This window comes from Callospermophilus lateralis, chromosome 7 (assembly GCF_048772815.1).
Source record: "Callospermophilus lateralis isolate mCalLat2 chromosome 7, mCalLat2.hap1, whole genome shotgun sequence".
In the NCBI taxonomy this organism is placed as follows: Eukaryota; Metazoa; Chordata; class Mammalia; order Rodentia; family Sciuridae; genus Callospermophilus; species Callospermophilus lateralis.
Window position 1 is genome coordinate 137,128,295 of NC_135311.1, and position 16,252 is coordinate 137,144,546.

The 16,252-nt window shown below is 50.3% G+C and overlaps 1 protein-coding gene across 1 annotated transcript; it reads right to left on the reverse strand.

The window, feature by feature from the left end:
- Nucleotides 1-1,147: 1,147 nt before the first annotated feature.
- Pgd (phosphogluconate dehydrogenase) lies at nt 1,148-16,085 on the reverse strand. The gene is made up of 13 exons (XM_076861329.2): nt 15,978-16,085; nt 15,434-15,509; nt 13,968-14,147; nt 11,720-11,785; nt 10,752-10,870; nt 9,230-9,299; nt 6,829-6,963; nt 6,252-6,441; nt 3,539-3,669; nt 3,240-3,373; nt 2,384-2,483; nt 2,108-2,230; nt 1,148-2,010 (listed from the first exon to the last, which is right to left on the reverse strand). The coding sequence occupies exons 1-13, from the start codon at nt 15,983-15,985 to the stop codon at nt 1,891-1,893; spliced, it is 1,452 nt and encodes a 483-aa protein (XP_076717444.1). The 5' UTR covers nt 15,986-16,085; the 3' UTR covers nt 1,148-1,890.
- Nucleotides 16,086-16,252: the final 167 nt, after the last annotated feature.

Consider the following 16,252-nt stretch of genomic DNA (forward strand, 5'->3'; position numbering starts at 1 on the left):
CGCTTTTTTTGTTCCCCCAGTGTGCTGGGGGTTGAACGCAGGACCTCACCCATGCTAGGCAGATGCTCTACCACTGAGCCACATTCCCAGCACTTATTTTTTGACAGGGTTTTGCTAAGTTGTTAAGGCTGATCTCTTTCATACATATATATATATATATTTTTTTTTTTTAAGAGAGAGAGAGAAAGAGAGAATTTTAATATTTATTTTTTTTTAGTTTTCGGCAGACACAACATATTCATTTATATGTAGTGCTGAGGATCGAACCCAGGCCGCACGCATGCCAGGCGAGCGTGCTACCGCTTGAGCCACATCCCCAGCCCCTTTTATATATTTTTTTAATATTTATGTTTCAGTTGTAGGTAGACACAATATCTTTATTTCATTTTTATGTGGTGCTGAGGATCAAACCCAATGCCTCATGTGTGCTAGGCAAACGCTTTACCACTGAGCCACCACCCCAGCCCTCAAGGCTGATCTCAAATTTGCCATCCTCCTGCCTCAGCTTCCTTACTTGCACAGTTATCGGGGAGGGGCTGCAGTTGGTTCCCCTTCTGATGGTTAGCATTTCAACTTGGAGCAGTCAGCCTTCCCTCAGGTCCTCTGACACAGAGCCCCCAGTGGCACTACTGTTCCTCTTCAAAGAATTCATTCTCATTCTGGAAGCTCCCATCTGCCTCAGTGCCAGGTCAGGAGGTCACCTACCAGAAGTCTTTCATGTCCCTTAAGGAGGAACTTGTCTCAGAGTTGCAGTGGGAGAGGCACAGGTTGGGCTAAAGTTCTAAGCTGACGATCAATGGACACCGTTGCCTCTTCCATGACAGCTCTGGCTGTCCCTGCAATCTTCTGATTGGGCCAGAGGTCAAATGATAAACCCCAGCTGTTCAAACACACTGTTTTCTCTCACTATTCTCAGGCCACTTTCTAAAGCATTCCAGAAAAATCATCTTGGAATGGAACTAAACTGCTGGCGTAAAGCAGCCCCAAGGCCCCAGCCACATAACACCTTCGGTAAACAATACAGAGTGACGAGCCTGGTTCAAGGAGCAGCTCGACCTGCTCAAACCCCCATGGCAAAGCAGGGCTTGACCGAGACACAGAGACGGGCGTGGGAAAGGACAAGACCAGACCAAGCCAAGCCCGGCACTTGAGTAGAATTCTCTAAAAAGTTTATTATGAAGCATGTGACAGACAAGAAGGCGTAAAAGGAATGTTACAACGAACATCCGTGTACCTGTTGCCCAAGGTAAGAAGGAAATGTAACCCGAAGGCCCTGTCCCTGAAGGATTCTCCCATCTCCCACTACATTTGATCATTACCCTTAATTTAATGTTCCCTGTGCTATTCTGGAGTCTCTTCTTTATTTTTAAGAAAAGAAAGAGGAAAAATTTACAAGGCTACAAGGAAAAACTCAATCCAAATGTAATAAAATCACTGCAAAGCTTTCTGCTAAATAGGTAATGGCTCAGTGTGGCCAAGGTGAGACTCAGAGAGGAAAGGCATAAATCCAGGTGGCTGCGACTGAGCAGGGCACAGGGAATTCCGCAGCAGAATATAAAGCTTCCAGTTTGATCAAACCCCATGAGCCCCTTCCCCATGTGCCAAGAGCTGCTGCCTCACCCACACGCAGGGCACAGCTGGCAACAGCTGCTTCAAGGAGTGGTTCACGCTGCCACACATCTGGCCAGCTCCTGGGCGGTCTCAAGAGCAAGGCAGAGGGCACAGTGACTCTCAGAACTACTTTACAAATAAACGTGTGGCTTTTTTCAGGAGTTGCTTGAACACTGGGCTGAAAGTCCGAGCAGAGAACAGGGCAAGGGCCAGGTGAGGAGTGCTATGTGGCACCTGGAATGTCCTGGTGCACATAATCACATGAGCAGGACAGTTCCATTAGGCATTGTATGAAGATGATGACACACTGCCACCATGGCCCGTCCAATTGGTGTGGATAAACTGTCCTGGTTTGTCCAAGAGTTCATAGGTATGAGCCCCAAAGTAATCCCGCTGAGCCTAGAAAAGAAATTAAGTTGTGAGGGTGATATGCAGGCATGGACCCTCAGGACCAGCCAGGTTCAAGTTGAACCTCCAATCCTTCTCCGCAGCTTACCTGGATGAGGTTGGCTGGCAGCATCTCGTGTCTGTAGCCATCATAGAAGGAGAGGGCAGTGGTGAAACAGGGCATGGGAATGCCCACCTGGACCCCGGTGCTGACCACCCGCCGCCAGGAGTCCTGCACACAGAAAGCAAAGTCAAGGACAAAGGACATTCTGAGGGACAGATTCCACTCTAAAAGACAGATTTTCACAGGCAGATGGAACAGATGCCCCAGTGGTGCAACCCACTAACAAGATTCACAGGCCACCACTCTCAGTTAGTTATGTACCTGGCAGTTCTCAACAGCCGACTTAAAGAAGTCATCTAGCAGCAAGTTCTGCAGCTCTGGGTTTCGATCAAAGGCTTCTTTAATCTTTCCCAAGAATACACTGAAATAATGGAGGGGGAAAAAAAAAATCAATGGATCTTAACCGTAGCCGGCTGAATGCCTGGCAGGAGGCAGGGGAACAGACTGATGTCTGCCCTCAAGAGCCCAGAGTCACAATCCCCACCCCTCAGGGCTGCCTAAAAGGTCAGTGAAAAGTACAGAGCCCAAGCCTGGGGAGGCCAGGCCAGAGACATGGGGCAGCTTGGAGCAGCTTTCCCAGGTGCAGGGCAGGCACTCAGCAGCTCAGCACAGTTGCCCCTCAGTCTGCACAGGGCAGGGTTCTAGGACCCCACGGACACCAAAATCCACAGACTCTGAAGTCCTTATGTGGCCTAGTGTCTGCATGTGACCTTGCACATCCTCCCCCGCAATAACTCCCCTCTGGATGATGAACCACACCAAATACCTACTGTAGTGTCAATGCTGCTCGAACGGTTGCTATACCACACTGTTGGGGAACAGACCAGGAAAAAGGCCTGTGTGTGTTCAACACAGACACCGGTTTCTCTCCATGGCACTGGGCACTGGGCCAGGGCCTTGCACATGCTTAGCAGTTGGCACTAAGCTACATCCCAGCCCTAGACTCAATATATATGTATTTTTTTTTAATGTTTTCAATCTGCAACTGTTGAATCCACAGGTGTGGAATCCGCTGGTACCAAGGGCTGACTGCATGGGACAAAAGTAACCCACATGCGCGGCCCCAGGTGTGGGGAGGTCCCGGCCCTCCAGCAGCCCCAGGGGGCCACGCGCTCACCTCCTGATGATGCAGCCGCCTCGCCACATCAGGGCAATGCCACCATAGTTGAGGGTCCAGCCAAATTCAGTGGCTGCCTGTCTGAGTAGCATGAAGCCTTGGGCATAGGAGATGATCTTGGATGCATACAGGGCCTGGAGGACATGGGGCCTGTTAGCGCGCAAAGCAACCCCCGCACAGTACAGGAACAGGCTGAAGTCCAGGGCCGGGACAAGGCTGACCTCTGTGCCTCTTGCCAGCTGCCCTGCCCCACCACCTTCCAAGGGACCCTTGAAGCCTGTGGCCAGCAAATGTCCCACCTTTCGAATGTCCTCTAGGAATGACTTCTTATCACCCGCAAACTGGACCTTCTGGGGGCCCTTCAGCTTTCGGCTCGCTTGGGTTCTCTCGTCCTTCAGAGATGATAAGCAACGCGCAAAGACGGCTTCTCCTGCAGAGGCATGGGGGTGGGGGACATCAGCAAAGTTCACACCGACTGGAGGAAGGAGGGAGCGAGGGAGGGGGTGAAGGGTGAAGGGTGAAGGGTGGCGGCCAGAAACCCTAGTTTTAAAAGAGCTCAGATTTCAAGGGCTGGGGCTGGGGCTGGGGCTCTTGGTAGAGTGTTTGCCTAGCATCTGCGAGGCCCTGGTTCGATCCTCAGCACCACATAAAAATAAATTAATAACAAAGATATATATTAAAAAAAAAAGCTCAGATTTCAACCTTTGGCCACAAAATTCAACCTTGGTCAGAATAGATTTTTATAAAAACGTCTGAACAGTTCATTTGACATTCAAACCTCCCATCAGTCTCCCAACATGAATATAAATATTCAAAAAAAGACCACCTTGAGACTCGAAGGGAGTTTTGAGGAAGATGAAGGAGCAAAACAGCAATAATTCAGAATTACTCAATATTGGTCTTCCCTTAAAAGAAAAAAATTCTTTCTTTCAAGTTTTTGTTTTTCTGGTACTGGCGATCAAACCCAGGGTGCTCCACTACTGATTTACATCCCCAGCCCTTTTTACTTTTTATTTTGAGACAGCATCTCACTAAGTTGCTGAGGCTGGCCTCAAACTTGCAGTCCTCCTGCCTCAGCCTCCTGAGTAGCTGGAATTGCAGGTGTGTGCCACCATGCCTGGCTCAATATAGAATTTTAATATTAAAACATTCAAAAATCCTCAAAAATTATCCCATATAACGTTTAATTGGTAATAATTCTAATAAATTACTCTTTAACCCCTCCCCACCCAGACAAAACACATTGAAATCTCTGGGACCTAACAGATTTTAGTTTTGAGGAAAGAGTATCACCATAACCTGAGAATACCAGTTGAACTCCAAACATATCCTAAGGAGATATCTGCCTGCCCTTGCCCAACCACTTTCCTTCCTTGCAGGTACACTCGGGATGACTTAGCATTTGTGGAAGGAAGCTTCGTAGGGACTGTGCAGTGGGAATGTGGCAACTCTCCCGTTACTTAAGTCTGGCCAGATCAGACTCACTTCCCTGAGCTCACCACCCAGGGACCCCCCTCTTCCTTGCCTGCCTCTTGCCACCCAGAGCATGCCCAAGGTGAGGCAAACTCATCAGGAGATGGAGAGAGAGGAGATGGGGAAGGGCTCCTGGAATCAGGAGCAGCAAACAGGAAAGTGTGTGGCCTCGGGGAGACCTTCAGCCAGGAGCAAAGACCCCCTCTCCATGGGCGTGGCCCCTGTTTTCTTTCCTCTTTCCAGTCTCATCACAAGTACCTCTATTGCATTTTTTTTTGCAGTGCTGGGGATTGAACCCAGGTCTTAGATACGCTGGGCAAGTGCCCCTCCACTGAGCTACCTCTCCAGCCCATTTTTAACTTTTTAAAAATATTTTTAGTTGTTGGGCTGGGGATTTAGATCAGTTGGTAGAGTGCTTGCCTTGCACGCATAAGGCTCCGAGTTCAATCCCCAGCACCACACACACACACACACACACACACACACACACAAAATATATATATATATATTTATATATATATATATATTTATATATATATATTTAGTTGTTGATGGACTTTTATTTGTATGCAGTGCTAAGAATCGAACCCAGTGCCTCACACATGCTAGACAATCGCTCTAACACTGGACTACAACGCAGCCCTTCCTTTTTTGACTTTTGAGACAGGGTCATGCTAAATTGCCCAGGCTGGCCTTGAATTTATGATCCCTCTGGCCTCAGCCTCCCCAGCAACTGGGCTTACTGGTGAAACCACCACACCTGGCTCTTGCTTTATTCTTAAGAACCAGCATTTAGTTTCCCTAATCCTCTGTCTTCTGTTTACTTCTGCTTTTTTGCTATTTCTGTCTTTTTGAGTTTGATGTTTAGCTTGGATTGCAACTTCCTTCTAGAGTCAAAGAGGAAGGAACTTAAGAAAAGGATATTCAAGGACTTCAAATGTATAGACTATGCTCTACTTTTTTAATATCTAGGAGAAAACTCCTGCACAATATTCTGAGTACATAAACATGTTATTCTGTGAACTTTTCTACGAAAATTATAGTTACCTGCCCCACTACAGAGATCCTAGGTCACTGGCTACAACGAAATCACAAATGTTAAAATATACCAAAAGTAAAATTGACCAGGAAGGACAGGAACTTCTGCATTTACCCCAAAGCCCACAAGGACAACAGGATCATGGGAGACTCAGAAGCAGGGTCAGCCTCTCACACTGTCAGTTTTCTCATGTGCAGAAAAATAAAAAAGCAGCCTGATGCCAGGCAACGTAGCACAAACCTGTAATCCCAGCAACTCAGGAGGCTGAGGCAGGAGGATTCCAAGTACAAGGCCAGACCTTGTCTCAAAATTAAAAAACAAAACAAAACACTGGGAATACAGCCGAGTGGTAGGCATCCTGGGTTCAATTCAAAACTTAAAAAAAAACGAAAAAACAAAACTCTGAAAGCTGACTGGAGATCCGTCTAGATCAGTATTCCTGAAGGATGTCAAGACCCAACGTTGGGACCAAATGGCTCAGGGGTAAAGCAGGACATTACCAATGAGGGTGACGGGAACGCCGTACTCCAGGGCTGAGATGGCGGTCCACTTCCCGGTGCCCTTCTGCCCGGCACTGTCCCTGATTTTTGGCAGCAGATGTTTGCCATCCGTATCTTGGAATTTGAGGATATTGGCAGTGATTTCAATCAGGAATGAGTCCAGCTCTGTCTTGTTCCATTCCTCAAATGCCTGGTGCAGAGCAGAGAGTGAGGGAGAGGCAGGCGGGTCCCCACTGACTCCTGCTGCCCACTGCCCCGTCCTGTGCTCACATGGCCAACATTGCGGCCAGCAGCTCTGGCAGGAGGCCTGTCAACGTCCACTCCTGCCCACTGAGCCTTGTGCCTACATCCCTCGGCTGTGCGTGGTGTCAACCTGGGAAGCCGCCCCTCCTCAGGGGCAAGCTCCTCGCTTCACTTGGATTTCTGAACATACGTCACCTCCCTTAAATTAGCTGAGGCCACGCAGACCAGCAGACAGCCCGGAGACCAGGAAGGAGGAAGGGCTAATTGCAGGTGCCAGCCCCTCTCATCCGGGCAGTGATTACTCCCTGCATGCGGGGCAGTGCCCTGGGCCTACCTGGGCCATCTCCTCATGCCCCATGCCCAGGACGTCTCTCATCAAGTGGTAGGCCTCACAGATCAGCTGCATGTCGCCATACTCTATTCCATTGTGCACCATCTTCACGAAGTGTCCGGCTCCTTCCTCCCCAACCTGTGACGACAGCAAGCACCAAGAGACCCTCAGGGCACAAACAGTATACCCGAGAAGTCCTGCCGGCAAAGCTCCCTCTCTATACAAACAAGAGCAAACGTGAAGCAAATAAGTATTTGACACCAATCACACAGCAATGCGATGCCAGCTTCAGTTCATTCAGTCTAATGACATTTAAGCTGATCCCTGACTTGTCCCATAAAGGCCTTCAGGGATCTTCCGTGTTCTCCAGCTCTAGTCCGTGTCTTCTGACTGCAGTTTAAAGCTACCTCCCAGCACCTGCCCACAGGTTAAAAGAAGTTGTCTTTTTCATGAACTTACACTTAAAAAAAAAACATTTATTTTTTAGTTATAGGTGGACACAATATCTTTATTTTATTTTTATGTGGTGCTGAGGATCAAACCCAGTGCCACACGCATGGTAGGCGAGCGCTCTACCTCTGAGCTCCAGCCCCAGCCCCAGATGGTTTTTTTTTTGTCAACTGGAAGTTAAAATAAATTGGCTAGGGATGGGGTTGTGGCTCAGTGGAGAGCACTTGCCTAGCATGTTCAAGGCCCTGGGTTCGATCCTTAGCACCACATAAAAATAAAATAAATAAAGGTATTGTGCCCAACTACGCTATGACCACATAAGTAAATAAATAGGCTAATTAAACCACTTGCGCTTTCTTCTGGACATAATTGTACTTTTTGTAATGACTGCTGAGGATAATGGCCTTGTTGCCACATTCTGGCCCAACCCTGGGACATCTAGAGTATGCTCTCCTGGCTCCCATCCTGGATGTTGGAGTAAAATCAGAACACAGAATCTGAATTTACAATGGGAAACTTAACAAGGGATCTTAGTGGTGACAAGATCAATACATTCTGTCCCTACAGATACGCTAGCTGGGAAGCCAAAATTTCTGAAATTGTCTTGTGGGCAAGTTAAAAGCACAAAGTAAGGAGTCCAATCCTGCCTGGCCCCAGGGCCTGCAGTCACACGCACCACCTGCACGACAGGGATGCACCTGCCTGGGGCGTGGGGTCTCTCCCTGTGGTCACATGGATCTACACCACGGCTGTTCACCGAGGCCTCATCTGCCTACGTTCCCACTGGCTGACCAGCCCCTTCTGATGGTGACACTGGCCACACAGTGCTGTGGCCAGTCACATCTTGCTTCACGCTTCCTGTTACTTCAACAGTGAGCTGAGGGGCGCCTGCTTTAGTCTCTTGACGTTGTTTTCGGAGACCTGAGCCTAACCCTGGAAGCCATGAAGGTCAACCTGGCTTGATCCAGACAGTGCAGTCTGCTGTGTCCTGTGACTTATCTTAGGTGTATCCAAGCAGAAGTTGCTCTCGCCACACTGTGTCTGTGGTGTAGTCAAGGAACAAAAGTCCCTTCCAGCCCTTTAGAGGAGAAGACTGCTCAGCCCTTCACAGCCAAACTCTCCACCCTCAGCAGAGGCTGCACCCATGCTGGCCCCTGAGGAAACGGCTGCTGTCACCACGCCCCAGGCCCTGGCAGGCCCGGGAGGGAGCGCGTCCCTCGAGCCTCACCTCAAATAAAACTACAATAATAACCGCAGCACATAAAACAGCTGACAGAAAAAGAAAGGGGTCAGGAGCTAGAGAGATCTTGAGGATCATCTAGCCCAGCCCCCATGTTGTCCAGAAAAAGAAACTGAAGTTCATGGGATACTGGCATGCCTGCTGTCACAACACCAGCTATAACGGACACCCAGAACAACAATGCCCGTCTGCCCCAGGCTGGCGTTCTTTCCCACCTACGACGCAGGCTGGAGCCACAGATGGGAATAAAGAGTTTTCTCCCAGCAACAGGAAACACAGGAAGGGGAGGGTCTGAGCTGGCCCTGGCCTCCGCCATGCAGTGAGGGTCTACGCGCTGTCACTCAGAAAATCCAAACCCCCAGCCTCAGGATTCTCCCACATGCAGGACACGGCAGCAGGAGCCTTCCAACCCCCTCCTTCACCCCAGCAGCAAACCCCACTTCGGTTTTGACTTCTTTCTCTGGCCATGAAATAACATGGCTAAGCAGTTCTTCCTTTTTACAGACTCTCAGCTGAATGAGGAAAGCCGCTCGGCACCCTGCAAGGGCCAACACACGTGCAGACATAAAGACACAGATGTGCGCTCAGCATCAGCCAGGGCCTCGAGTCACACAGCTAACCACTGGGATGACAAGGTGCTTTGCGCTCAGCTCTGACTCGGCACTCAGACACGCTCGCATTGCCAGCTGGCTTCCAGGGTGGCCCGGAACTTGCCCAGTCACAGCAGGGTTCTCCAGTTCCCACTTTTGCAGCAATGCCTTGGAAGATGGTCTTGATGTGAGGCCTGCGGAGAGAACGGTGTGGTTCAGCTCACATGCGCGTGCGCGTACACAGACACCAGGAGAAATTTCCACGGCAGCATCAGAATGAGCCGTGATTCCCAGGAGCAGGCCTCACGACAGCTCCTGAAGACCAGGCACAGCACGATCCTGCGCCGTCCATCCAAGTCCAGACAGACTGTGCAACATTTTAAGAGCCGCTCTTATTCGGAGAGCAAGCAGCTCCTCGTGGTCCCTTCCAGAGCTCCACTAACTCCCTCCCTGCCCTACCCGCTGCTGACCAGGAAAGCCTCAGAGTTTCAGTAGGCTGGGGCATAGCACAGGGGCAGAGTGGTCACCTCCAGCATACATGGGCCTGGCTGCCATCCCCAGTACCGCCAAAGAAAGTCCTCAGCAGACACAAAATCCGACAGGGTCCACCCAGGATTGGGCTGCAACGGGCACACCTAAACCTCTGAGCGCCACTGACAGTTACTGCATCCTGCAGGGGAAGGAGCCATTTCTCTCTTTTTCATTTCTTCCCCTACTCCTCTATCGTGCTGGGGATGGAACTCAGGACCTCATGCTTGCCAGGCATGCGCCCTGCTGCTGAGCTACTCCCCAGCCCTGAAAGGGCCATTTCTGCTGGTGCCAGAGCAGCCCGAGGACAGGAGCACTTCTGCACCCCAGCAGTCTCCAGGAGCCACCATCCAAGAGCCACAGGAAGGTGCCCCAGGGTTGGGGTGTTTAAGATTCTGACAAGCAGGAGGGCTCTCCACCTCCACACTGTAACACGCTGAAGAGACTCCCAGACTCATGCATCAGAGATAACTTAAAGATAATCTTCTGAAATCAACCCTCCATGGCTCAGGGTTAGCTGTCAGTGGTCCTGAGCTTACCTGATACAGCTCTGGGGGTACCTGGGAATCGGCTCACCTGGAGTCACACACCCCCCACCCCACCGCCACAGGGTCCCTCCTTCACTGTTGCTTTGAGCACCCATTGGCTTCCTCTTTCCTGCGTCTGGGCAGCAGGGTTTGCCTTACCCACGCTGTGCATGGTCTGCTACTTGTGTCCCTCTGTCTGCATCTTCCTACCCACACTGCCGCCTCTTAGATCTACGCATCCCAAGTCCACCCAGCAAAGCCCTCCCCTTCCTCTAGGTGGAGCAGAGTGAACAGCGTCAAGTTTGCTTTTTCCCCCAAGTAAAAGAATGTCTGCCTCCTTCCCAGGTCTCATCAGACTTTCCCATTACTCGCAATTACTGGAGTCACTTCCAGACCACACGAGCTGACAGTGGGCCTAACTCCCACGGTCAGTGCCCAAGACAAGCCTGTCGGACCCCCAGCATCGTCTCGCAGGGAGTAAGCGAAGGAGGGCAAGGGTGGCGTGTGCACAGGCACCACGTCAGAGGAATGCAGGTACAGGAGGAAGAGGCCAGGTTCAGAGCTGCTCTGGATGGTGCCGAGGGAACTCACCACGCCTCCTTGTTCCCTCCCGGCATGAGCGAGGGGCCGTACCGGGCCCCTTCCTCGCCACCACTCACTCCGCTCCCCACAAACAGGATTCCCTTGGCCTTGAGGTCTCGACATCGCCTCTGAAAGAGAGAAAAACAATTTCAAAAAATTAACTTCCTTCCAGTGAGTGAGACGAGGTACAAGGCAGGTCCAGACATCCCCCGCTGCCAGGAGTGACCCACAGATCTGTGAATAACTGATGTATCCGGAACCTTAATCCCCTCAGTGTGGCCATTAAAAACAAACAAATAGCTCGAGGAGTATTCTAGATATCTATCCTGTCTCCTTGGGGAAAATAATAAAGCCATCCCCCCACACTTTACTGGAAAAGGTCTCGCACAGTGAGATGCACTGAATTCAGAGTGGGTTTAGCTGGTCAAGGTGGCACACCCCTGGAATCCCAGCCACTCGGGAGGCTGAGTCAGGAGGACCCCAAGTTCACAGCCAGCCTGGGCAACCTAGGGAGACCTCTCAATGTTAAAAAAAAAAAAAAAAAAAAAAAAAAAAAAGGATTGGGCACCCAGGGGTGCACTGGGTATGATACCCAGTGCCAAAATAAACCCACAAACAAAACAGAGGAGGCTGACTACAAGCACGCCTTACCGCCATTCAGCGCCTCCGACCACGCAGGACACCCCGGATGTTAGCTCAGAGGTTCTCAAACAAATAACGCGCTGACAGAAAGGGAGGGGATGGCAGACACAGCCTGCCGAATCTACGCAGTTGTCATTCCCAGCTGTAGGTGTGACTGAGAATCTTATTCATCAGGTGTGTCTAAGCAGGAAAAGGCTGAGTACTAGCACACCAGCACCAAGCCCCAAACTATCAGGACCACAGGGCAGTTCACCATGGTGTCACATGAGCAATTCGGACACCTCTTTCTAGAGTGCTGTCAGGACGTGGAAGGATCTGGCCTGAAGAACACTTACTATGGTATCCCGATATTCAGAATTTCCTCCATCAATGATGATGTCACCAGCATCTAGCAATGGTACCTATAATCAGACATTAGCATTAGGGTGGACCAAAAACAGAAATAAAATGTACCTTGGCCACTTTAAACAAACAAGAATTTATCCCAAATAAACACTGTGAAAAAGCATACATTATCTAATTTTCAATAATCCTCTATGGCTATAGCTACGTCTTGCTTTAAAGTGTAAGGCTGGGCAGGATGTGATGGCTCACACCTGTAATCACAATAACTCAAGAGTCTGAGGTAGGAGGATCACAAATTCGAGGCCAGCCTCAGCAACTTAGCAAGACCCTATCTCAAAATGAAATAAAAAGGGTTGGTTGGGGATGTGGCTCAGTGGTAAACACTCTTGAGTCCAATCCGTGGAACGAAATAAATAACTGAAAGACTTTACAAAAAATAAAACTTACCTGGAAAATTTGTACCTCCATGGGTACCACCTATACAAACTCAAAGTCTAGGGGCAGGACTAGCTCTAAGAGATGAAAAGGCTTCCGGTATAACCTGTGCTGCACCAGAGGCAAGCTCAAGTCAGTACTCCCCCAGTGGGTCAGTGTCAGGGTAAATGCAGCTCCCCAGCTGCTGCTGGCAGGAAGAACTCAACAACACCCCCAGAGAGCACCCAGCAGGCGGGCTTCATTAGTTCTTGCTCAGTCTCCCCTCCCACCTGTAATTCCTTCCTATGCTGAAGACACAGCACACTGTGTCTGAAGCTAGTCATGGGCAGCTTGGCCTCTCGCTACACAAATGGCTCAGTATGTCTTTTCTTTATCACAGAGTCCTTCCTTTCTAGGCCATTTATTTAAAAAATGATAGCACAGTGGTTACAAATTCCTCTTCCTGTTGAAAACCCACTGTTAACACCACTTTCTCAAAAAGGAAGGCTTGAGGCCAGGCGTGGTGGCACACAACTGTAATCCCAGTTGTGGGAGACCAACCTTGCACATGACTGAGTCACACTCCCGGGCTGGGTGCTGAGGCGCTCAGTCATAGAAATGTGGCAGAGCTTTCCCCACCCTTCTTGGGTTCGAGGGTCGCTGTCTTGAGCATGGGTGTGTCTTGCTACAGCCTCATGGTGAAGCTACGCTCACCTGTTCCTTTGTAATATAACCCCTTGCCCTGTTTAGGATAGAATCTTCCATGGAAGTGCCTTATGTGTGTCCCCTTCTCTTACTGTGCCCTTGGGTGTGGCCTACCCAGGTGTCAGTCAACCTGCTGACAGTGGACATCATGAAGATAGACTCAGCCCCCTGAAACCTGCCCCCTTGCCTCATTTGAACAGCTTCTCCTCAATAAAAGGGGTCAGCGCGTGTTCTTGCTCTCTTTCTGCGGACCCTTAAGGTCAGAGGAGCCGTCACAGCGACCCCAACGAAAACGGTATTGTGTCTCTTGTTGGTTATTTTGCACAGCCCAGTCAGCCCAGTTTACCTGGAGTGACTCCTGAGCCTTTTAGTTGCCAGAACAGAAACCTGGCACCAGTGGCTCAGGAGGCTGAGGCAGGGGATCACAGTTTCAAAGCCAGTTTCAGCAACTACAAGGCCCTAAAAAACTTAGTAAGACCCTGTCTCAAAATAACAAATAAAAAGGGCTGAGGATGTAGCTCCATGGTTAAGTACTCCTGGGTTCAATCCTTGGTGCTGGGGATGTGGCTCAGTTTAATCCCCATCACCCCTCAAAAAATACAAGTGCTAAAGCCAACAAATTGGTACAAAATAAGTACCCAGTTCCTAGGATTCCCTAAGGAAATTTCTTATGGTACATACTAAATTATACAACTCGTTAAGAATTGTTGTATTATGCAATCAAACTGTAAGATCTCGGGGTTGGTGGTGGAGTATGTGCTTGTGCCTGGCAGGCAGGAGGCCTGGGTTCACCCCCTGTGTGGGGTTGGGGAATGGACACTAGTAAGATCTCTTTGAATATCAAAGACAGAAAGACCATTAATAGACTGCTGTGGTTCAGATTCTTACAGTCAGCAAATTCTTATTGAAATGTCTCCTAAGTGTCCTCTAGTTATTATTGCCATCCTGACTACCCCAAGGATATACTAGTACTTAATTAGCACCAATCAAGTTAACCAACACAGAGAGCTGAACAGTTCATATCCAGAAATGGAAACTAAAGAAATCTCTGAAGTAAAACAGCTAGGGGACATAACAGCAACTGTGACAGAAGCAGCAGCTGAGAGCAACTGGCCTCACCAGTTTTTCAATGAAATCGTCCACAGCCTGGCCAGCCTTCACAAGCAGTATGACGCGCCGGGGCTTCTTCAGCTTGGACACCATCTCCTCCAAGGACCGCGCACCTACCACTTTGGTTCCCTTGGCCTCATTGGCCAAGAAATCATCAACTTTGGAGACCGTCCTATTAAAAGCGCAGACCTAAAGCAACAAAAGACGAGCTTAGTGATAGGACACACTGGGACCAGAGACCAAGTGACAATGCAAGTTCTATTCAGCCCCAGGTGGGGGAGGCCCCATCTGCCTTTGCCTTTCCCTCCCCCACCTGCAGGCTGATCCCAGTGGTTAACTCCCCTCATTGGGACACAACAGCAGAGGACTGAGGCAAAGACCAACTGCCCACATCACATCAGGCTGAACCTTCCCTACTGGTTCAGAATCAGAATTGAATCTAGGAACATGGGGTTCAGTCTCTGTATTTGATTTTTTTTTTTTTTTCCAGTGCTGGAGATTGAACCCAGGGCTTAACACACATAAGTCAAGTGCTCCACCACTGAGCTACACCCCTAACCCCTTTTGTCCCTGATAATCCTGGCAGCTAAGCCACTTGAGTATCTAGAAATAACATTTAGATCTCACTGGTTGCCCTCACCTGTAGTCCCAGCAATTCAGGAGGCTGAACCAAGAGGATCACTAGAGCCAGGAGTTTGAGGCCAGCTTAGGCAACACAGTGAGAAGTTGTCTCAGAAAACATGAATAAATAAAATAAAATTCATTCTCACTAGGGAATGAGGTTGGCTCTAGCTATGCATAGTGGCACACATCTGTAACCCCAGCTACTGGGTAGGCTGAGAACTGCAAGTTAGCCATCTCAATTTTGCTTTTTTTAAAGGGATGGGGATGTAGCCCTGTGGTAGAGTGCTTATCCAGCTTGTGCAGAACCCTGGGTTTAATCCCCAGCACCAAAGAGGGCATCAGAGCTGTACACCCAGCAGGAGCTCTCCTCCCTCCCATTCATCTCTACTTAAGATAATGAACCTTACAGGAGTCCTCTTCCTCTAAAGCACACCCTTCCACACCCACAACTAAAGTGACAATTCTTCTTTTCAAAAATTCCATAAATGCTGATGGGGTATGTCTGTAATCCCAGTAACTTAGGAGGCTGAGACAAGGGGATCACATATTCGAGGCCAGCCTGGGCAACTTAAAAAGTTCCCGTCTCAAAATAAGAAATAAATGGTTGGGGTTGTAGCTCAGTGATAGAGCACTTGCCTAGCACCAGGTTTGATCCTCAGCACCACATATAAATAAACTAAAGGCGTTGTGTCCACCTACAACTAAAACTTTAAAAAAAGCAAGCCATGAGTCGCAAGCAAAAGCGATCTTGAATAAAGCACGTTCAGATTCCGTGGGATCTGGGAACCTGGGCTGGCTGTGCTAATGCACAGGAGGATCCACAGGGAAGGCACTGTGTCCCCACCACTTACCACAAAGCCATGGTCATTCATGTTCAAAATTAAGTTCTGGCCCATGACGGCCAATCCAATCAGTGCAATATCAGCTCTGAAAAGGCAGAGAACAAAGAAAAATGTCAGTGCCACTTGATCACTTCGGCGGGACTGGTGACCGACTTTCCCTCGTACCCCTCCCCATCTGCACTTGAGAGGCCAGGCACCTTTCCCCGCGGGACCTCTTGAGCTGCAATGGGCGCTAGCGCCCGCGAAGCCTCACTCCTGCCCAGACTCTGGCCATTACTTTCACTGCAGGCGCAGTGCACTGTCAGGTCTGGTCAGCAGGCGGTCGCGCAGCGGTCCCCGCGGGACGGGAGCCTCCATGCCTCCATCGCTCCCAGAAGGGACCCACCCCAGGCCGCGTCCGGAGAGTGGCACGGGGAGCTCCCCGGCCCTAGGTGCGGGTCCGGGCCCCACGCGGCAGGCGCAGGCGACCCGCCCGGGAGAGGACCAAGCCGACCCGCCCCCGGGGCGTCCCGGCAGGCCGAGCCGAACCCTGCTGCGCGGGCGGGTCACTCACTGGGCCATGGCGGCGACAGGCAGAGCAGAAGCGAAGAGGAAGAGGCACGGACAGCTCTTAGCTCGCAGGCAAGTGCGCTGATGTGCGGCTCCCGCTGGCCCCCGGAGCCTGCGCCGCTCCCCGCCCCGCTTTCAGCGCCAGCCAATAGGAAGGAAGGGGCGGAGTCTTTAGCCATGCCATTGGTTCTCTCCGGCGCCTGTTACACCACCTGAGGGCAAACGGGCACGCCTACCCCCGGGGCCGAATCAGTAGAGCACCGAGCACCTCGATGACAC